The sequence below is a fragment of the Vanessa atalanta genome, chromosome 28 (genome assembly GCF_905147765.1).
Source record: "Vanessa atalanta chromosome 28, ilVanAtal1.2, whole genome shotgun sequence".
In the NCBI taxonomy this organism is placed as follows: Eukaryota; Metazoa; Arthropoda; class Insecta; order Lepidoptera; family Nymphalidae; genus Vanessa; species Vanessa atalanta.
Genome location: NC_061898.1, coordinates 5,329,798 through 5,354,210, shown reverse-complemented (window position 1 = coordinate 5,354,210; position 24,413 = coordinate 5,329,798). Strand labels below are relative to the sequence as shown.

The 24,413-nt window shown below is 37.3% G+C and overlaps 1 protein-coding gene across 2 annotated transcripts; it reads right to left on the bottom strand.

Annotated features, from left to right (window-relative positions):
- Window positions 1-1,394: 1,394 nt before the first annotated feature.
- On the bottom strand, window positions 1,395-24,402 carry LOC125074691 (phenoloxidase-activating factor 3-like). 2 transcript variants are annotated; one of them, XM_047686079.1, is made up of 12 exons: window positions 24,278-24,402; window positions 14,861-14,969; window positions 12,031-12,145; window positions 11,464-11,570; window positions 11,029-11,108; window positions 10,487-10,623; window positions 8,397-8,548; window positions 6,591-6,697; window positions 5,746-5,898; window positions 5,222-5,351; window positions 3,830-3,967; window positions 1,395-3,348 (listed from the first exon to the last, which is right to left on the bottom strand). In XM_047686079.1, exons 2-12 carry the CDS (start codon window positions 14,924-14,926, stop codon window positions 3,181-3,183), a joined length of 1,353 nt encoding a protein of 450 aa, XP_047542035.1. In that variant the 5' UTR covers window positions 14,927-14,969; window positions 24,278-24,402; the 3' UTR covers window positions 1,395-3,180. The 2 variants fall into 2 exon arrangements, with proteins under 2 accessions (XP_047542035.1, XP_047542034.1); XM_047686078.1 differs by lacking the exon at window positions 24,278-24,402 and adding an exon at window positions 23,872-24,068.
- Between the last annotated feature and the right edge of the window lie 11 nt (window positions 24,403-24,413).

Below are 24,413 nucleotides of genomic sequence, written 5' to 3'. Positions count from 1 at the left end.
TATCTAAAATCACTGAAAAATTCCATCCTGTAGAACAGGCCGGGTTCAGAAAATCTTTCTCTACAATAGACCACATTCATGTTCTAGAGCAAATAATAGAAAAATACGAAGAACAAAGACGCCCCTTATACTGTGCATTCATCGACTAAGCCAAAGCTTATGATTCAATCTCCCATACTAGCATATGGAAAGCTCTTCACGAATGTAATATGCCATTAGATACAATTGAACTTATACAAGAAATCTACAAAAAAAGTGTCAGCCGAGTGAAACTAGACAAAATTGGCCCCGAAATAGACAGGCAGAGGTGTGAGACAGGGCGACCCCTTATCCCCGACATTGTTTATAACTGTTTTACAAAACATCAAACAACTCGATTGGCCAAAAAAGGTATAAATATTAAAGGACGATACATTAGCAACCTACGTTTTGCAGATGACATCGTACTGTTCTCAGAAACCGCAATACAACTTGAAGAAATGATCAACGAACTTAACAACGTCAGTCGCTACATTGGACTTGATTTAAATATCGAAAAAACTTAAATCATGTGCACCAAAACTCAAGCACCCATATTTGTGGATAATCGACAGTTGGAATATGTCCATGAATACATATATCTAGGAAAAAAATTTATTTCTCAAAATCAAGACACCGTGACGAACTAAAGAGACGCATTAAAATGACATGGAACAAGTTCTGAAGCAACAAAGAAGTTTTAAAATCGGATCTACCTTTAAGATTAAAAAAGACAGTCCTAGACTCATGTATTTTACCTTGCCTCTCATATGCAAGTCAAACCTGGATCTTCAATACGCAGATACGTAGGAAAGAATTGAAAAATGCCAAAGAGCCATGGAGAGAAACATTCTAAACCTGAAACTCAGTGACAAAAAACGACACAGTGAAATAAGAGACAGGACAAAAATTATTGATGCATTAACCCACTGCAAAAAAATAAAGTGGAAGTGGGCTGATCACATTGCACGTCAGGAAAAAGAGAGGACTAGGAAAATCACTGCATGGGCTGGCCCTCCCGGAAACAGGAAAAGAGGTCGCCCCCTTGAAAGATGGGCAGACGAACTTTTAAAATTCTTAAACAAAGACTGGATGAGAATAGCTCAAGACAGAAAAAAATGGAGTGAGATGGAGGAGACCTATACTCGTCGAGAGGTCCATAGTTAAAATTAGATTTATAAAAAAAAACTCTTATTACTATTATTATACTAAGGAATAAATGAGGCTTAAATAAATAAAATAAATAAAAATGTCTGTCCGCCATTGGGATTAATAAAGGATAAAAATAAAACACAAAAAAATTCAAATCATTTCTTTCACAATCATTCGTTTTATAAAAACAATAAATAAAAAAAATATATTATAAATAACACGATGGAATGTAAAATACAACTATCTCGAATCACCGCCATCAAAAAACGGCCAGGCCCCCAACAATAACAATGCAAGGCGACTTAAACTTTTAACGTATATTTAAACTACCATAAAGTTATTGTCATATTTGTATATATTACGTCTTTATATGTCTATTATATATATATATATATATATATATATTTGTACACTATGTTGTATGACAATCGAACAAATTATTTAATAACTGAAATATGTCATGAAACTTAGCAGATCAGCGCTCCACCCAATAAGTTTCCAAGTGACCGAAACATACTAAAATATTTGGAATGTACCCAAAAATCTCGCGGACGATTTGGAAAAACTCCTGTACCTTGGAAAAGTTTTGGAATTTCCGCTGTTGTTGTCCGATTGTCCTACAACAATATATATATATATATGACAAAAATACTGTAACTGGATATATTAGAAAGAGTCAAAAAGCCACGGGTTTGGTTCCTCTTCCTGGTGATCCTCTACAATGCGAGTTTTAGAGGATACTAAAAATATTAGTAAATATATGACAAAGGTCCTTGTGACGCGGCTGAAAAGCAAGACACGAATAATACTTTTACTTTATATAGGTATTATTTTTAAGTAGTTTGGCACTCAGAGACCCACATACCTCCCTAAAGTGGAAGGGATGCATAAATGCACTTTAAGCGTGTAGGGAGATCAAACAATTTTTTAAAATACTTAATTTAACAAGGCATAAATAGTTACAGAATTTTCGATAGAAATGTCTTGACTCCGATTTTCTATTGGTAACTTTTTATCAAATTACAAAATACTTAAATCTCATACTGGCAACTCCTAAAAATCCTATGATAAAAAAAAACAAAAACAAAATCACATTCATTACTCTTCCCATTGAGATCAGTCCAGATATTCAACAAACACTAATAGTATTTAAACTAGGAACTAAAATGACATATTTTGCTGTATAGACCATTCCAATCGAGGGAGTCAAGATAAACATACCTTGGATTGCTAGTTAGAAGCTATACTATGTGTCTGTGACGTCACCGCGTTAAATGATACCCCTAGTAATATACGGCATTTATGACCAAACGCAAGAAAACGATCAAACACATTCGTTAACTTAGCCGCGGGACATATTTTTCATTTCATCAATTCACAAGACCCCGTAACACTGTCGGAGATATCGTTAAGTGAATACCAGCGGGTCGGTAACTTTCGGCCGAAACTGGCCAAACGTCGTCGCTCCGAACTGTTCGTCCACAGAGTACGGACCTAAAGTAACGCCCGCTGAAGTCACAGGAGAGCGGGCCAGCGGGTACGCTTTTACGGGTTATCGATCTAATTTTGCAAATGGCGTTGATAACTTTATCAGCCTTAAATTAAAGAGTATTAAACGTCGTTTCATTTAACGTGATGACGTCAGCGCCCCCTGTACTGCGCACGACAAACATACTTCGATAAATGTCCCTTAATTTATAATATGTAGTATAAAGTGTAACTTCATTTCCGAATATCTGGTAACATTATCCAACATCTCAAAGTTTGTCTCTTCTCTCGGGGAAAGGTTCAGCCTCGTATAGACTTCGGTAGTTCTGAAGAGAGCAGCCGAGGAAGCGAGATCACCGCGCACAAAACATCTCGCCATCTCTCTCGAATCGATCCAATCACGAAATGGGAAGCAGCGTACATCCTCACTCTTAATCTTAAAAGGTTTAATGTCACGATTTCGATGCTCGCCGATAATCTTCAAACGAAGCTAGAGGTGGGATCAGTTAGGCGAAGGAATGTCTAGTTCCAGACTATGGATTCTATCCAGCTTAGATACGGTGCGATTCGCGTATAGATACCAGGGTGGCCGGCCACGCCTAATGTTTTGCCGTGACTCACGATAGCAGTCAGTAAGTACATGCATTGTAAATCAGGATGACTTATCTGAGCTGGACCTCCGCTGTCGCCCTGGAAAGTGCAGTTGAGTGCATTAAAATTCTACATCATAACTCTGTTATTGAAATAGAGCACTCTTTCAATTACAAGACATAATTTTTAAACTTTTTCTATTTGGTGCTAGGGCTTTGTACAAGCCCGTCTGGGTAGGTACCACCCGCTCATCGGATATTCAACCGCTCAACAGCAGTGCTGCGATGGTGACCACTTACCATCAGGTGGCCCATTTGCTCGTCCGCCCATAGACAATGGCTCTGTAAGAAATATTAACCATTCCTCACATTGCCAATGCGCCGCCAACCTTGGGAACTAAGATGTTATGTGCCTGTAGTTACATTGGCTCACTCGCCCTTTTAACCGGAACACAACAATACTGAGTACCGCTGTTTGGCGGTAGAATATCTCAAAAGCGGTGTGGTACCTACCCAGACGGGCCTGCACAAAGCCCAAGTGAATATTCCATAATAAAAATACTGATCCAGTGTTCTCTTACTTTACTCGAATCTTTGCCGGTGACCCTGTCTCCGTAGCATATCTGCGTGTTGCCGTCGTACCCGCGAGGCATGTGCCGCACCAAGTTCGAACTGTATAACGTGTCGCATTCATCGTCCGAGAACTTATCGAGTGCTACCTGAAGAGAAGACAAATTACAAATCCTTCATATCATCAATAATATAAAAACAATTCGAATCAAAATACACTTTATTCAAGCAGGCTTTCACGAGCACTTTTAAAATCGACACTTGACAAACTATGTCAAGTGAAGCTCTACCGCCGTTTCTGAATGTAGATTCTACCGAAAGGAACCGGCAAGAAACTCTTTTTCATCATCTAAAAATACAGTCAATGTTAGTTGAATACAATTACATATATATTGTCTATTACTTAGACATAATTGGCGACCGTGACAGGACAAAATCTGTCGAAAACAATATCGATTCAAGCATTTTGATTGTGGAAGCTTGGAGTCCTGCTGGAATTGGTCAGCAACAGCGCCGTAGCAATCAGCTATCGGGCAGCACCGCACCGAGTCCAGTCAAGTATTGAGGAACGAGCTAAACCCATATGTATATAAATAAAAACGAAATATTCTTAATAACAAACTCACTAGTTAAATGTTGAACGTAAATAATTACACGAGATCATATTCAAACCGCAAAACCTATTTTCCAACAGGGCTTTGTCCTTGATAGACTTATGTTAGATTTATTACTTTGAACAAAAACAACGGCAATTATTGTCGTTTAATATCCAAGTCGAAAACAATCATTTTTTTATGGCATTGGTTGGCGGACGAGCATATGGGCCACCTGATGGTAAGTGGTCACCACCGCCCATAGACAAAGGCGCTGTAAGAAATATTAACCATTCCTTACATCACCTATGCGCCACCAACCTCGGGAACTAAGATGTTATGTCCCTTGTGCCTGTGATTACACTGGCTCACTCACCCTTCTAACCGGAACACAACAATACAGTTTACTGTTATTTGGCGGTAGAATATCTGATGAGTGGGTGGTATCTACCCAGACGGGCTTGCACAAAGCCCTACCACCAAGTAAACCAATCGGACTGAAATAAAATATATACATATACTATGTGTTTAAATTTTTACTATATCTTCAAATAAGGCACATTATTCAATTCAAGACTATATTAAAGACAAGAAATCGTGGACTTGGCATTTATTGACATCAAGGCAGGATATATAAAAAATTAATCGTTGATCACTTGAAAAATTCCCTAATTAAAATGATGGAAAAGTAACTAGTGAGATTCTTACCGGTTTCGATAGAATTTACATTCAATTCAACAGTGTAAAATGACTCAAACTTGCTTTTACGAGCCTACTTGAATACCTAATTTCTTTTTGACCAAGTTTTACCTTTTGTAAATTGTCCTTACTCCCTGAGTGTGCATCGGTGGCCCCCCACCCAGTGACTGTGACCGTGTCATCACTGATTGAACTGCCGTCGTGTAGACAAGCTGGTACCCTGTATCGGTTGAGGATCATTCTAGAAGGAGAGAACACCAGATATATCAAATCATTAGTACATATTCATTAAACATAACCATCACATAGTCTTCCGGCAAACTTCGAATTGTGAGTCAACCAGTCACATCTCCCCGAGGTTATCCGGTGGTCGCCATCGCTATCACTTTCCTTTGCCTCGGATTTGAACCTATGACCTAATTTAATAAGCACTTAAGTTATTCAAACACGTGATATTCCATTTCGGCTGCTATTAACACGATAATTATTGGATCAGATACTATGTTTTTAATAGTACAGGGAATAGAAGGTGGCAAGCTTACCATCGAGTAAATTGCCACCAGTAAGCCCCCTCCCAAGCTACCTTCCCCCCTCTAAAGCCGATTACGCCTATATTGACCATCACCATCACTTACTTCCTATCCGTCTTCAGGAGCGCAATGTCGTGGTACATATCCGGCGACTTGTAATGCGGATGTTTGTGTATCTCTGACACATAGTACAACTCATCTCGCTGGATCGTCTGAGATATCCTCAAGAAGCCGATGCGTACTTTCGTAACGTTACCGCTGGAATGTTAAATATATATATTGGAGTGTCAATGTATTGATTTCCTAATGAACTTAATATTATTAGTAGACGAGAAGATTCCTTGTATATAATGGGTACCAGATGGTAAATGGTCACTGCCGCCTCGTATTTCGTAAGGTGGTCATGTCTCCGGGTGGCAATGATTTGGGCCCAAGTGGCCGGTTTTCCAGTTTAATAACAAGAATCTAAATGGAAGCTTCATTACACGATCGAGAAGAAAGATATGAGGGAAAGAGAATGACAAAAGGGAAAAAACCGATTTACTCTTCACAACTACCTCCAAATATATACTAATTATCAACGTCATACTTTTATTCATCGACCTTATTATTCCATCCACATTCGTTGGTCTAGTGGCCTGACATAAGGTCACAGAGCCTTAGGTTCTGGTTTAAAACCCCAGATCAGGCCAATAAAATGTCATCGGGCTTTTATCGATTCTCGAAATTCTCAGTAGCAGACCGAAGTCTGGATGTTGGCAGTGCGCACTCCCGTGCTTCAGACAACACTTTAAGCCGTCGATCCTGCGCCTGAATTCTTTCTGACCGTCTCGGATGAGAGTGGACCTGTGCTTGCACTATAATATCCTAAGTAGTTTCCTGGTCTCACATCAGGTTGGCCGCTATGACTGAAATCGGCGAAACGATATCTATAATAAAAAATAACGTACCCGTTGCGGCTGAACGTGCAGTGAGCGGCGGTCAGTATGAATCTGTCGCTGATTATGGAACCACTGCATTGCCATTCGTTATCTGGCGAATCGTAACCAAGCAGCGCCTAAAAATGTCGTTCGAATTGTGAATCTAGTACGAAAGGGGGGTCGAGTCTAAGGTTGCCTTCGTGTACAGTCAGAGTACGAGCCCTCTCTATTCCAGTGTACAGTCAGAGTAAGAAAACCTTCGTCAGTTTTCAAATTCATTCCTTTATCAAGTCGTAAACTCTTAACACATTTTGAGACTAAAGCATTAAACAGAAAACTGCACGTAAAATTAAACTAACACGGTATGATAACTAGGTTCAAAATAGTGTACATTGCGACGCAATATGTCATACTCAATCGGTAAAGCAGATTATCGCGCATACTGAGCACACGAAAATAGACCTTAAGGTGACGGACCTTTTCTTACCCCGACTGTACATCCAAAACTCTTTTGCTGTTCGTGATCGACTAGCAAATATCTGAACACATAAGTTAGCATTCGTATAAGTAGGATATACAGTGAAACCTCGATATTAAAAATCGGACAAGTAAATATTCGTTATATCAGAAATTTCGTTAAACTGAGGTTTGATTTGTTGAGGTTAGGTTAGGTTAGGTTAGGTTAGGTTAGGCTAAAATTCGTTATAAAGAGGTAAAAAAACAGTTCTATTCATCTCAACATTACGTACTTATCTTGTTACAACTTCTACTAATACATGATAACAAATTTTTGTCAAATTACCTTATAGATTTTCTATTTGAAGACAATTGGGGAGGTAGCCAATATTTTTGGTGGTGACTTTAAGGTTTAGGGTTTACAAATTTGAGGTATTTATACTTTTTCTTAATAGTTGAAAATTTGTTTATAAAGAATTTGTTCGCAAAAAATGTTCGTAATGTAAAGGGATATTTTACATTGACTCTCGTGGACGATTCAAGGGGATTACGAATAATTCGTTAAATCGAGGAATTCGGTATATTAAGGTACGTTATATTAAGGTTGCACTGTACTTGATCACACGTAAATTATTAGGGTATTCTACTACGTTTGAAAAAGTACTCCAAAATGTTGAATTTTCTGTCAGTCATTTTGGTGACGTCACACTGATAAAAACAGTTGTGTATGTTCGACTGGCGCTAATAATAAATATTTGGTGTTTTTTTGCGAAAATAATTAATAACAATCACTATCGTTGGTGTTTAGTCTCTAAATGTACAAATACTAGCATTGAAACACCAGAAAAGTTTATCAAAGTGCCGGATGTGACTGAAATGACAGTTTTTGCCTTTAAGACATCACACGAAATCGGCTCGTGTTTTAGGTCACGTGAGACAAAAAAAAAATACGACTTTTCTGCTTCTATGACCTGCTCTACTATGATCTGCTTTTATGACCCAAAATCAGAATATTTAAGTATATTTTAATTCTTATCTAATTTCGTGACGAGGGGTGCTTGAAGTCCATCGTCCTATAACTGATCAGGTCCGACGACAATATCTCGATCAATACAGAAATTATCTGCACCTGCAGTTCCACTCGCGCGAAATGTACATAAATTTACCAATACCAACCCCACAAGAAGGGACGAATTAAAGGTACCCTATGTCCTTGCAAATTTTCATCAAAATCGGTTCAACTTAGGCGTGAAGAGGTAACAGACAATGTTACTTTCGCATTCGTGATATTAGTATAAACAACAGACACCTCGAAATATCTCCAACTAGATAAGGATCACGCTGATGTCTGAGGGTATACAGTCCAAGAAAATTCCTTACCATATGAGGAAACTCTCCATAAGATGCATCAGTTCCACCAATGATCATAGTTTCCGGGCCCCAGTTACAATGGTTCATCCTTTCCATTCCCATATACGGCGTCTGACTGTCCTCGCACGGAAACACGAAGTTGTCTTGGTACTGCAGACATTCTAAAAGAGATTACACGTTGCTCCATCACCGGTTAAATTAGTTTCCCTTAGTTTGTAAAGTATGTCATGAGGAATACCATATATTCCATGAGAGAAATAAATCAGAAGCCCACCAAATCTTATACATTAATAGCGTAAGCCGATTTTTGTTTTGATTATGGGACGGTAGCTGGACGCAGAAGATCTAATACGGTCTTATTTCGAAGAGCTTCAGCCGTAGATGTGCAGAAAATTAAGGAAGATTCTTGATTGCAATTTACTGAATTTTTACGATTTGACAAAGAATTAATTTACTTGGTGGTAGGGCTTTGTGTGTGTTAAGCCCGTCTGGGTAGATACCACCCTCATCAGATATTATACCGCTAAACAGCAGTACTCAGTATTGTTGTGTTCCGGTTTGAAGGGTAAGTGAGCCAGTGTAACTACGGGCACATGGGACGTAACATCTTAGTTCCCAAGGTTGGTAGCGCATTGATGATGTAAGGGATGGTTAATATTTCTTACAACGCCGTTGTCTATGGCCGGTGGTGACCACTTACCATCAGGTGGCCCATTTGCTCGTCCGTCTACCGATATCATAAAAAAAAGAGAGATCAAAAAAATTTACTGAACGGGTAGAGAGCGGCGCTATAAACAAAAAACAACAAATGTAAAACATACGAACATACGTTTTCAATTAACAATGAAATTAAATCAAAACAAAACCTGTCAAAGGGTGGGACATCTGTAACATACTGTCGAATGAACGCAAAGGTTTGTGGACCCAGGACCCAGGTTAGTGACGTCACTAGACACACCTTAATACTGTAGTATCCTTGGGTTCGAGTTAGCAAGGTGTTCAGCTATTTAAACTTGGCGGTAGGGATTTGTGAACGCCCGACTCGGAGGGTACCACTAGTTCTCCACGGGCCATTAAACGGACATTAAACCTTAGTTCCCAAAGTTTGTGGCGCATAAGTGATATAAGGAATTATGTATATTTCTTACATCATGTAATGCCTATGTGCAGTGGTGACCATTTACCACCAGGTGGCCCATTTGCCAGTCAACATATATTTTTTTATGGTACAGCTGGCAAACGGTGACGTCACCTGATACCGATACTGCATTGCCGGCCTTTGAATAATGTGTACGCTCTTGTCTTGAAGGTTCCCAAGTCGTATCGGTTCGGAAAAACCGCCGGCGAAAGTTGGTTCAACCGAGTGGTTGTGAGGCAAAAAATGCCTTGAAAACGCGCTTCGGTGGATTTTCGGAGATCTAAGTGGTGCGGAGGAAGTGAGGAGTGAACTTCGAATTGAAGGTGAAATTCAGCAACAGGTACTTAATCCAAGCAATTCCTCAGAACATTCCCCGTGAAAAGTAAGCTACGAGATACAGAGTGAACCAGCAAACGAATTGTTCAGAACCTTCCTTTCCTTGTTTCTTACTTTTATACTTAAAATTGTCATTGGAATGAATTTTCGAAAGTACGATTACGGTAACGACCATTTTGACAAATCCTTGTTTAGTATTCATCCTTTTTCAGGAATTCATGGGCAAAATTTCATCCTGTTAGATTTTGTTTTGCGGACAGGCAAATAGACCACCTGAAGGTAAGTGGTCATCACAGCCCGTGGACATTGGCGCTTTAAGTAATAATAACCATTTTTTATACCACACCAATGCGGAACCAACATTGTGAGCAAATATCTTACGTCCCTTGTGCCTGTAGTTACACTCGCTCACCTAACATTAGTCTAGTGATGGCTTAACCGATGGTTGCAGATTTAAACCCAGGCATAACAGAATGTTCATGTGCTTAATTTGTGTTTATTATTAATATCGTGCTCGGTGAGGGCAAACATCATGTGCACCTTACTCAAAGGCTTTAGCCCAGCAGTGGGAAATATATAGGCCGTTACTAATATTCATTTAGATTAATATATAAAGAACACTTACTCTGGAACGATATCCTGTAGGGAGCGGTCGTTGAATAGTTCGTCAATGGCTCGCAGCGATCATCGGTTGTTGGAAACCTACGGACGCTCGGGGTCACAAAAACATACTTGTAATCGTCTGTTGTCGTCGTCGTTTCTCTGCAATGAATATTAAATACGTGTAAATAAGAGGCGCAATGGAAACACACGTGTTTAAATACCATTACTGTTCAACAAAATGCCACAGCTTCAAATCAGGATGTGCATCCTTTAATCTGTTCAATGTGTGATTATATTCCACCTTCTCAATACGTGGTAGAGCTTTGTGCAAGCCAAGATGGGAACAAACCACTCATTACGTTCCGGTTTGAAGGGTGAGTGAGACAGTGCAACTACAGGCACAAGGGACCTAACATCTTAGTTACCAAGATTTGTGGCACATTGGTAATGTAACAGATGAGTAGATGGCAATGTAGGTGGGCAGTGCTCACAATTTACCATCAGGTGGTTCTGTTCGCTAGTGTACCTACCAATATTAAACTTTAAAATTAAAATGATTCTTACTCTTTATGAGGCCTTAGATTTCTCGCGTCTAATATGGGTATATAGTCCTCCAGACAGCAAACTTTGAGTTTATCACAAAACTGCAATTAAATTATAAAAAGTTGATTTATATAAGACTTTGAAAGTTTACTTGGTGAGTGGGCGGTGTGCAACCTCACCTGGGTAGGTACTGACCCTGGTCATGGGTACTAGGAATTATTAACCTTAGGGTTGATTAATGCGCATCGTCAAGCACCATCAGCCTTGGGAACCAAGATGTTTAGTCTCTTATGCCTGCGATACTGGCACACTCGGAAGACAACCATGCTAAGTGTTGCTGTTTGACGATAGAATATATGATGGTACTCAACCAGATGGGCTTGCACAAGGCCCATCACCAAGCACGATAAGGAACTTCAGTCCAAGACAACTATCAAATTATATAAGTTTGCCTACCACTGGCTTCTTTCCTTCCTTTATCTCGTTGAAAGCAAATGGACACTTAAATATGTCCATACAAGTCCCCTGTTTTCCATCCTTTCCGAAACACAAGTCAGTCGGTCCTACAAATTGTAAAAACATAAAGTAACAGCTAGCAGATGTTCCAACGCCGGTCAATGGAGGGATACGCATGTGGCATACTTCAATACGGCCCCAACAGGTTTCCTCGCGATGGTTTCCTTCAAATCCGACCACGAGATTGAGTATAACCACAAGTTAAACACAGGAAATTCATTTGTGCTTACTCGGGCTCGATCTCATCTCTTAAAACTCACGTGTTCTGACATTTGGGTTTACTCGGCTCGTCAGTTATATTTATATTTATATATATTGTACACAACAACCGCAGGAAAACATCGTCAGAAAACCTGCATTACCTAACCACCAATCCGCATGTTCGCAGCATTTGTTCCACTAAAGCCGCCAAGCTCCGAGCCTGAAATGAGAGGAGCAAAACTTTGCCCAGCAGTAGAGATATTGGCCGCTACTTAAAGTTACTAAAAACATCAAAGATGTACTTACGATAATAGTAGCACAAAAATGCCAGAATTATAAACGCTGTTACACAGAACCCTTGTAAAATGACCCTGCAGTATCTCTTCACGAAGGTTTTCCTTTCTCTAACCACCAAGAGGTTCTGTAAAGATGATGAATATTTTAAAATTGGTAATGATAATGTTTGCCCTTTTTTATTTTATTTATTTATTTTATTCAGTATCCGACATTTGAGAAAACCGTTTAGGATTTCGGATCTTTTGAACATTTATGGTTTTGATGCGTAACATTTTTCCATTCGCTTTCCTGTAATATGTGGAAGTGATATCGTGTAAGTGGGCGGAAGTGTGTAACAGGAAGCCGCGGAAGCGCGCTATTTGATGAGACCAATGAGCACGCGGTGCTAGAGTATGCCGTTAGATGGTACCGAAACATTTTCCGTGAGGACATAATAGTAATATTGCTCAACTAGAGTGAGACATCAAATATCACGTCATGTTATACGTCATGATTACTGCAAGGCTAACTCGCTATATTCATTGATAACACTAAAGTTCGTCAATGGTTCGTCAATTCGTCAACGTTCCGACGAAAATGGGTTGAAGAACAAAGATGAAAAGGAACTGTTTTGAACTGATCCGTTTTATCTTTACCCATTACTATAATACAAGTAAACGTTGCATATTTTGATGAAGAGTAGCTTTTAATTAGCGAACACAAAAAATCGTTTCCAAGTCATAAAAAAATATATCAGTGCGAATATTAACCAAATACTCTTTTTAAGCAATTTAAAGATACTCGTTTCCACAGATTAAATATATTTTTTTTTATGATTTAGGTTGGCGGAAGGACAAATTGGCCACTTGATGATGTAAGCGGTCACCATCACCCATAGACAATGGCGCTGTAAGAAATATAAAACATTTCTTTCATCGCCAACGCGCCACCGACCTTGAAAACAAAGATGTTATGTCCCGTATGACTGTAGTTACACTGGCTCACTCACCCTTCAAACCGGAACAAAGCAATAATGAGTACTGCTGTTTGGCGGTACAACATTATGTCGTACCTATCCAGGAGGGCTTATACAAAGCCCTAACACCAAGTAAACTTTTCAAATTTTAAAGTGTCGATAGTTCAATCGTTTTTGGGCCGCGTGGCGATATTAAAAGCAGGTTTTATCATGACCTCTTGAGCTTTTGTCACTATACCCCCCTAGCACAAGCTTTAAGCTTAATTGGATGATTAAATAGGAATATAAGTATTTTCTTAATATGGGGCTCTTTATAGAAAGTCTCGCAAAAAGTCTACGTGATGATAAAAAATCACCACCGCCATCCCCACGAATGCGCAGTTATGTTCAGTTAGCTTTATACTCCGATTACCTTTACGGTATTCAAAAATCAGTAACCAGCTTAAATTGTTTGAACACGGATTTGAATGTGGATAACATTGGACAGTTTTGGAAGCGTTTTTTTTAATATTAAACAATCCCCATTAAAAATATTATAATGTTTAAAGTGCCTCCTGAAAATTTTACTCATATAGATTTGGCTGGTTCGCGAATTAAAGACACGAAAAGACATATCTATGACCTCGCGCTTAAAATGAAAACGATTGCAGTAGTTTCTATCCCTTTCCTTTTCTGCACAAATATTTTGATATTCATTGATGTGGGAAATTATATTTAAAATAAAGTGTTCCGTAGTTTTGAACACTTATAATGCTTGGATACCATTGGCGGTTTGACTGAAACCATCTATATGACCGTTTAAGCGTCTCGACTTTTTGAGCGAGTATATTGTTGCCAACAATAAGGAAACTTTGTTTGTACCGATATTGACTTTTTTGTTGCGTCTATTTATTTGAATACCCTGAGCATCTAATTATTTGACGTTGACTGTATAATCGGTACAGTTATATGGGTTTTATTAGTTCCCAGTTCATAAATGCAACATCAGATGGAGCCGTGCAATACGTATTTAGTAAAAGTCATTTTTTTTTAGCATTAGGAGCCTGTAAATTTTCCCACTGCTGGGCTAAAGGCTTCCTCTCCCTTCGAGGAGAAGGTTTGGAGCATATTCCACAACGCTGCTCCAATGCGGGTTGGCGGAATACACACGTGTCAGAATTTCGTTGAAATTAGACACATGCTGGTTTCCTCACGATGTTTTCCTTCACCGCCGAGCACGAGATGAATTATAAACACAAATTAAGCACAAGAAAATTCAGTGATGCCTGCCTGGATTTGAACCCAAAATCATCGGTTAAGATGTACGCGTTCTAACCACTGGGCCATCTCGGCCCATTATGTTTAGTTTATTATTTTAATTTTAGATGTCACAGTACCGAATTAATTCGCGCGAACGTTTGGTATCGTAGTAAATAAGAAATGTTTGTGGGTGCAGTTCAATTTTAATGTATACGTGAAGAATAATATATCGGGGTGAGTTGTGAAGTGTTTTAATTGTTCCGATATTCCCGAAGTAATAATATGTGTGACTAACTTAGGCATGGGCAATAACCGATTTTTGTGACATCGTTGTTTAACGGATATTTGGTTTAATAATTGGCGTTGATGTCCGATTTAAGATGTCTTTGTTAAGAGATGATACGAAGGTGATATCGAAGTCAGATTAAAATTAGCTTCATCTCTTTCACACAGACGGGTTACCTTTAAGTTAAGAGACAGGGCGAATATATCATGAGTTTTATTTTATTGTACATACTTTGAGTGCGTTGACGTACCAGAACGATATTCATAGTTTTTTAGATGCAGTGAATACCCATCAACATCAAATCGATGACATTTGTTATTGACGAAATCCGATTTTAGATGCGGCTTGAACACACTGACCTCACAAGACTCCAGGTTGAGCCGTTCGTCACAGGCTTCCTTCCCCTTCTCGCCAAAGGGAAACATTTTGCTTCAACTTCTCTGGCTTCAACATGAATATGTCAAATATCTGAAACAATGGGACCATGTACACCATGTTTATTAATTTATCAACTAAAAGGGACATGACATCTCAGCTTCCGAGGTCGGTGGCGCATTGCTGACGCAAGGAACGATTAATATTTCTTACAGCGCCTAATGTCTGTCTATGGGCGATAGTGGCCCGTTAACAGATCGGCATATACAGTAAATAAAAATGGAAAAATCCATGGGCCATATCGGAAATTTTGAGGTAAAACTAAAGTAGACGTTAGTAATTGAGTGGAATAGTGTTGTATTATAAATAAATATATATTAGATTCACTTGGTGGTAGGGCTTTGTGCAAGCCCGTCTGGGTAGGAGCCACCCACTCATCAGATATTCTACCGCCAAATAACAGTACTCTGTATCGTTGTGTTCCGGTTAGAAGGGTGAGTGAGCCAGTGTAATCACAGGCACAAGGGACATAACATCTTAGTTCCCAAGGTTGGTGGCGCATAGGTGATGTAATTAATGGTTAATAATTCTTACAGCGCCTTTGTCTATGGGCGGTGGTGACCACTTACAATCAGGTGGCCCATATGCATAAAAAAAAAATAGATTAGTCAACTGTCAAGTTTGTTCAAATTCATTATTTAACATGTACAGCCTAACTGCTGCTGCTGGGCTAAGGCCTCGACTTCCAGGAGAATATTCCACCACGGTGCTCCAATACGGGTCGGTGATGAGTTAAGATGTGAAATCGTATGAAATAAACCTACATTCTCGCATTCATTGTACAAAGTGTCTGTGACGTCACCGCATTTATACTAACGGAAGTGTTTTTTCATTTCATCAATTCACAACATCCCGTACCACTGATCGGAGATATCGTTACGTGAATAATAGCGGGTCGGTAACTTACGGCCGAAATTGGTCAAACGTCGTCGCTCCGAACTGTTCGTTCACAGATTATAGACTTAAGTAACGCCGGCTGCAGTCGCAGGGGACCGTGCGGGGAGCGGGCGAGTGGGTACGTTTTTACAGGTTACTTTATCAGCCTTATATTAACGAGTATTAATCGTAGCTTTGAGCCGAGATGGCCCAGTGGTTAGAACGCGTGCATCTTTCGATGATTTCGGGTTCAAACCCAGGCAAGCACCACTGAATTTCATGTGCTTAATTTGTATTTATAATTCATCTCGTGCTCGGCGGTGAAGGAAAACATCGTGAGGAAACCTGCATGTGTCTATTCTGCCACATGTGTATTCCACCAAGCCGCATTGGAGCGGCGTGGTGGAATATGGCCCAAACCTTCTCCTCAAAGGCAGAGGAGGCCTTAGCCCAGCAGTGGGAAATTTACAGGCTGCTAATGTAATGTAATCATAGTTTGATTTAATGTGTTTACGTCGGCGCCCTCTGTTTATACAGAGGGCGCCTAAACTTATGTCAAGGGGGACTTCGCACGTGTGCAATGCTGATACAATATACTACAGTATGTCCTTATATACAACGTTCAGTTTTTCAGTCATTAGACAACACAAACCGCTATGTCCTTGCGTTTTAAATCTGTAATATCTTCGAAAATATTCATTTAAATTACACGCCGTAAAGGGCTATTATTGATCTATATTAAATGCGCAATGTATTTAATGTACTTAATTGAATAAGGATTAATGCTGTATTGCTTGAAATCGCTTCGTAAATAAACCATTATTTCAGTAAAAGATAAAGAATAATTACTGTGGTTTAGCCCTAAGAGACATACATACATGTTCCATCGTTGACTTTTTTTTATAGAACTTTAAAGGTTTTCATTACCGTAGTACATTATTTTGATTTATCTCATAGGGTTGAACCAGCGTTTGCAATGTAAGCGCACAAAATGTGTTTATTTATGACGTCACATTAGAAACCTCAAAAATTATCAGTGTTTCTCTACTATATTGTGCATGTATTATACATATAAACCTTCCTCTTGAATCAATCTATCTATTAAATCCACATCAAAAACCTTTGTGTAATTTTAAAGATCTAAGCATAAGTATAAACTAACAAGTAAATAATTCTTTATTACAACGGAAGCGTCTTAAAATTCTTAGCTATTACAATTCTATAAATAATGATCAAAGTCAAAGTCAAAAATCTTTATTCAATATAGAAGTGTTTACACTTGCTTATTGATTGTCAAAAATCTACCACCGGTTCGGAATTTAACACCTCGGACCTGAGAAGAACCGGCGAAAGAAACTCAGCGGGATATATATATTTTTTTTTTACCATTTTGCATGTACAATGATAATTATATTATAATTATTTGATACAGGCTGGAGGCGATCATTTCATTCCCAAGGTGTGCAGTCAACTAAGAACTTCAAGTTAAGAAGTAGGTATGTATATGTTACCGGTAGAGTGCGAGTGAGATCAGGGTTCGAAAAAATCCGATTATTATAAAAAATATCAAAAATCCGATTTTTTTATATATATCCGATATATATCTGATATATATCCAGGCTAAGAAAACGAAGCGAATTTCATTCTGTTAACACATAAAAATGTGAAAGGTGTCGAAATACCACATTTTTTATTAAAAAAAAAGTAACAAAGGAATTAGTGTCTATCTATTTGAGAGAGAAATTTTTAATGTACACTCAGAGAACAAGTACGTTTTATTATTATATCTTCATTTGTTTGTGAGATAAATCAACTGATTTTATTTTAATATTAATTTGTAATCGACTAATCATAAAAAGTAATCAATCAGAGTCAGGCCTTAAGCATAGATCTATGAGTGTCGTTCAGAAGATAGGAAAAAATCAATTGATACATATCGTGATATATATCCGCTGATATATATCCGCGAACCCTGGTGCAAATTAACAAGGGATTCTGCAGATTATCTGGCCAAGTCAGTTAAAGTGAAAATAAAATTATTCTATTCTTACATCAACTAGATAATATGCAGAATACCTATGTAATCTGCAGACTAACGACCATGCATACGGTAAATCGTATAAATCGGATCCTCGTTTGAATAAAACTTGTAAATTAGTTAAACAAAGAAACAATATATCAAATTTTAACTAAAATGTTACTCCGCTGATAAGATATATAACAAATTTAAACAAATAGAAAAAAAAAAACAACAACAAAACAACAGTCTGAATTTGACAGACTCAATTTACATTTTTTAACACTGTCTTCCGCAATTTGACGATGTACCTATTCGTTACTCTGCAAACTAACTAGCATTAGCAGCCCGTAAATGTCCCACTGCTGGGATAAAGGCCTCCTCTCCCTTTGAGGAGAAGGTTTGGAGCATATTCCACCACGCTGCTCCAATGCGGGTTGGCGGAATACACATGTGGCAGAATTTCGTTGAAATTAGACACATGCAGATTTCCTCACGATGTTTTCCTTCACCGCCGAGCACGAGATGAATTATAAACACAAATTAACATGAAAATTCAGTGGGGCCTGCCTGGGTTTGAACCCGAAATCATCGGTTAAGATGCACGCGTTCTAACCACTGGGCCATCTCGGCTCAACTAACTAGGTAAGTACAAAATATATAAGCTTATTGATTTAAAATTTAACACTTTAACGGATGCTATCAGGTAATCCGCGGGTTACCTAGTTGATGTGTACATTAGCGTATTCTGCATTCGTTTACATATATATATACAAATATATTTTACAGCTGTAACTTGTGATGTTTGTGAACGTATAAAATAGCGCTTTACGTTTTAACCTACGGTACCAAATCATCGACTCGTTTCATTTTGACATATCCGTTTCTCTGTCCGATGTAATCTTGAAAATGTATTAAATATATAACCAAGGATTATTACAAAAGTATTACATTCATATTCAGACTATATTTCGACAAAATTTCTAGGGGGGAGGGGGGGTATAGGGGGATCACTGGTGAATTTAATCGAAACGATGTTAAATATGCACTTGCATGTTGCATTTTGAACGTCGACGAAGCTGTTATCGGAACTTTGGAATCGAATTAAAGCGGATATAAGTATTTAAGTGGAATAATAACGTAAACATAGATATATATTAATCAAGAACTGTTACTGATGTACGATACAGCTGTGCTATTAACAAATCACATGGAATACGCAAATCTAAGGTTTGTTTATCTTTTATTGGAACAGAATATACAGATGAGCCGTGAATATATACCGTATAAACACAAATTAAGCACTTAAAAATTCAGAGCTGCTTGCCTGTATGCAAGATGCACGCGTTCTAACCGCTGATCCATCTCGGTTCATAAAAGTCTACTCAACCAAAACATATGATCATTTCCGCGTTTCCCACACATTCTAAAAAAAAAAGACGTAAATTTATAGTTACAAAATCAAAATCAAAATATACTTTAATCATGTAGGCTTTTACGAACACTTTTGAATCGTCATTTAACAAACTATTTAAAGTAAAGCTACCACCGGTTCGGAATGTAGATTCTACCGAGAAGAACCGGCAAGAAACTCAGTAGTTAATCTTTTTCAATATTTCTAAATCATTGTCTGTTCGTCTATCTGTTTTGAGATGTTTGCGGATAATAGAAAAACACGTTCAATTGCTTGTTAGTTTAATGCTAAGAAAGATGTTTCCCATAGCAACCCGAATAACAAAAAATACGAGCGTTACCCATAGCAACGTGTACAACATAAAATTTCACATGTTTGATGGTACGGAACTTTCAGTACGCGAGTCTGAACCGCACTTAACTGTAAATTAAATCAAAGTAAAAATACTTTTAAAAAAAAAAGCTTTTATTTGAATGAATATACACAATTTATTTTATCATAAAAGCTTGTAGCGTTTTATTTTATTTTATTTTATTAATTTATTAATTTAATCTGCTAAGTTTTTATTTTTTTTTTATTTCAGTTATTTTAAATACTTCTATGTATGTACTTACGAAAACCTCGCGACAAACTTTTATGGATATTAAAGAAATTGTGTATATTCATTCAAATAAAAGCTTTTTTTTAAAAGTATTTTTACTTTGAATTTATTTTTTACTTTTTAGTTATGTTTTCGATATACTCTCAACAAGCCCTACCATTTGATACCTATATTGCAGAAGTGCATAAAAAGTAACTATTCCGCCATCTCGAATGTTCCACCATACTGGACTTATAATGACGTCAAGCAGCTTATCGTGTATTGTCATCCAAACTTAACGTGTATACAAAATTTCAGCCAAATCGGTTAAAGATATCTGCCTCAAAAATGAGTAGCAAGATTCCACCCGCACATACATACATATATACATATACATTGCAAGTAAATAAAAGCTTTTAAAGTTATATACTTTAAAAGCTTTTGGATGAAGAAACGATTTGGATGGTTTTATTTAATTTTCCGTACCGAGTGATAAGCTTGATTTTAACTACCTTTATTTTTAATCAAAACCTAGGTCTCTTATCGATGTCTTCTAAGAACTGTGATAAGACAATCATAACCTTGTCGGATAGTCAACAGATTAAATATATTATTTAGAACATCCGCAGCGTAACTGTCATAGATTTTGTTTTACTTTTTTTGACGCTATCAATCGCTTTCTACGACCTCTTTGGTTCATATCTGCACTTTTTGAGAATTGAGAATAAAAAAAAAAGTTATCTAGTGTTATATAATATATATATATAAGCGAAATACCATTTACTGATTAATCAAGAAATATCAGAAACTATAACAAATACAAACATGCAGGCGGGTTCCTTATACCCCTAGGGGGTAAAACGGGGATTGGAAGTTTGTATGGTTAAGTCTGAGGTAATTTTAGTCTTTCAAAAGTTATAAGAAATAAAGGTTAACGAACTCATTTATTGGTTTTTTGTTTTTTGTACTGACTGACTTGGAAATTAGTTAACTGATGGTAAGCGGTAACCGTCGCCCGTATAAATAAGCACTGTAAGGACAGTTAAACATCCCAACTAAGATGTTATGTCAGTGTTGCACTGCCATACTCAGAACAGAAAAACAAGTATTCATTTTGGTAGATTTTGTGATGAGTCGGTGGTACCCATGCACGAAGCCCTACCGCTAAGTTTAATCGAATTCGTTTATAAGCTACAATGCGGGTTGGCGGAATACACATGTGGCAGAATTTAGTTGAAATTAGACACATGCAGGTTTCCTCACGATGTTTTCCTTCCGCCGAGCACGAGATGAATTATAAACACAAATTAAGCACATGAAATTTCAGTGGTGCCTGCCTGGGTTTGAACCCGAAATCATCGGTTAAGATGCACGCGTTCTAACCACTGGGCCATCTCGGCATTGGAGCAGCGTGGTGGAATATGCTCCAAACCTTCTCCTCAAAGGGAGAGGAGGCCTTTATCCCAGCAGTGGGACATTTAGGGGCTGCTAATGCATGCAAAAACATCTACACTAAAATAACTCTGTCCGTCTGTTGCTCTATCACAGCCAAAACTCTGAACAGATTGGATAGAACTCGAAGGATTCTCATTATATTGTATATAATTGTATATATATGTATATTCAATACTAGCGACCCGCACTGGTTCCGCACCGGGTGCAATGCTGATACTAAAATAAGTATACTACAGAATGTTTTACAACGTTCACAGTTTTTTCAGTCGTTAGACAATACAAACCGCTACGTCCCTGCGTTTTAAATCTGTAATATCTTCGAAAATATTCATTTGAATTACACGCTGTAAAAAAATGGTTGTTGTGAGCTATCCCTAAGAGATAGACATATACTATCGCAGACTTTTTTGAGACCTTTTTAAAGTGTACATTATTTTGTATTTATTAAATAAAACCGCATCAAATTGTGTAATTTTAAAGATCTAAGCGTACACATGGACAGACAGCGGTAAGCGACTTTGTTTTATACTATGTAATGATGTCACAAATAAATATCCAATATCCAGGAGGCGATCATTCCATTCTCCAAAGTGTGCTATAAACCATGAGTTTACAAATTCTATAATAACCTTTCGCATATGAGCGTTGTGGTATTTTTTTATATTTCACAATAGAGGCATTTCGTACGCTTATTGTAAAACCGTATACATTGCCTCATAAAAGAGTTACCGACTGTATGCAGTCGAGTAACAGGAGTAATATGCCTCACATCTGACGAAAACCTCTAAAAAGCGACGGAAGGCGCGGGCGCTGCCCCAATTCGCTTTGGATACACGTGCCGGATTCTCATCTACCCCGTAGAGATTACTTCACGTTTTTTTCCTTCGCCAAGCACCGTGAATTATAAACATAAGTTAAACGCGTGTAAACAATGGTGTACTGGTACCCCACCTTTGGGTACAAATTAAATAATAAACAATTACAACAATTTAAATAATAATTATTATTATTTCTTGTCACTAAAATATTTAAACTGAATTCTAACGATAACAGGAAAAAAGTCAAATAAACAACATTTGACAGCAAATTGCGATATCGTTGGTCGAGAGCTTGATTAATCTATGATATTCACTATGGGTATAGTGATATATATAAATGTATATATATGTATAGTATATGTCTATCTCCTAGGGATAGCCTACAATAACCATTTTTATCCTTTACTTTTTACGAGAAATAATTACTTATTTTCGAAGCGATTTTAAGCAGTACAGCATTAATTCGTATCTATAAAAGTACCTTAAATACATTAAACATTTAATATAGATCAATATGACCTTTATGGCATGTAATTTAAATGAATATTTTCGAAGATATTACAGATTTAAAACGCAGAGATATAGCGGTTTGTATTGTCTAATGATTGAAAAACTGTGAACGTTGTAAGACATTCTGTGGTATATTTAGTATCAGCACTGCAACCGTGAAAAGCCGGGCCGGATCGCTAGTTAGCTTATAAGAATTAATAAATGTTGAGACCATCTGTTTAAACTGTCCTTAGGACCTCGTCGTATTCGTTCATAGCTTGTTCCAATCGAATCAGGAATGAAGATAAACAAACCTTAGATTTACGTATTTCATGCGATTCGCTAATAACTTGGCTATATTGTGCACTACTGAGAATTTATGATTAATATACCTCTATTTATAATACAATATTGCACTTAACTACTTATTTCCACTTTGATTTTACTTCCAAAATTCCGATAACAGTTTCGTCGACCTTCAAAACGGCATCATTACAAAAGTCGTCTATTTGTCTTTTCTCCTCTTATGGTTAGAACACACGTAAATCACACGATCCGTAATCTATGGTAAGTTCCCATTTAGTATAATTATAAAATTATACTAACGAATAACGTCGATAACATTTATTAACGTAAACCGAATAAAGGCATTCTTTGCCGAAGACAAAAATAAAAAACGTCGAAACGAAATCGTTCTACAATTTTTTATTTTTTTAATTTAAATTTACTTTTTTAATAACTCTACTATAACTTATTATTACTTTTTTTATTTGGTGGTAAGGCCTTGTGGATACCTGTCTGGATGACCATCCACTCATTAGATATTTACCGCCAAACAGTAATTCTCAGTATTGTTGTGTTTTGAATGGTGAGTGAGCCAGTGTAATTACACTGGCTACGTTATGTTAGCTCTAGGGTTTATAGGCGCATTATCGATGTAATGAATGGTTTATACTTCTTACAGCGTCAATTTAACGGTGGTGACCACTTACCGTCAGGTGACCCATTTGACCATCCACCTATGTATATTTTTAAAAAAAACCCTACAATATCAAATTATGATTTTTATATTAAAAAAAAAGGGAAATTGTACCTATGTATTGTATTGTAGAAGTAATTTTGGTTAAACGTCTTGCCTACGTGACTTATAAATGAAACCGATTTTTAACAAAAATATAATTAATATATCTCTGATATATTATATACGTTTTAAATATAATGTATGTGTTATTATCTAATTATTGAAACAAACATTTGGACTACAAAAATTATGTATATAACCTTACCTTCTTCAGTTACAAAATACATATTGAAGTCTTATAAATTAAACACTATCACAGTACGTTTATATCACAGCTCTTAATAAATTAAAACTATAAAATAAGAGGCCAAAAAAACCTCTTCACACAACGAAACGACATTCACCGGCTGTTAAGAAAAATTAGTGCCGTTTACTAAATTTTCGTCTACGGTCACCCGCCGGCCGCCGCTCTATCCCGCTCCTAAAGTTCTCGAACGCAATGACATTTGGTAACAACAGTACAGATTATAAATAATAAAATATTAATATTGCATCATGCATCATAATGTCAATAATTTTATTCCGATCAACATTTAATTTAATTAAAAAAAAATTATATAAAGTAGGTTACATTGTATTTAAATGTATTATCAATAAAAATATATATTTACCATTAAATAATCGAGGTCATCGAACTCCGTTCGCGCCAAAATATATTCGAGATTTATTCTACTGTCAACAGCGTTTATCTTTCGTCCAGAAACAAATTCGTAATATTATTAACACCGTTCTTAAATATTTTATTAT

What these genes read in the sequence shown, in the direction of transcription:
- LOC125074691 (XM_047686079.1), bottom strand. Translation starts at nt 14,926, where the DNA reads ATGTTTCCCTTTGGCGAGAAGGGGAAGGAAGCCTGTGACGAACGGCTC. An exon ending in AATCTAAGGCCTCATAAAGA is followed by an intron (nt 10,624 to 11,028) that starts GTAAGAATCATT and finishes TATTCATTGCAG; the next exon opens with AGAAACGACGACGACAACAG. An exon ending in ATGGAGAGTTTCCTCATATG is followed by an intron (nt 6,698 to 8,396) that starts GTAAGGAATTTT and finishes CGACATTTTTAG; the next exon opens with GCGCTGCTTGGTTACGATTC.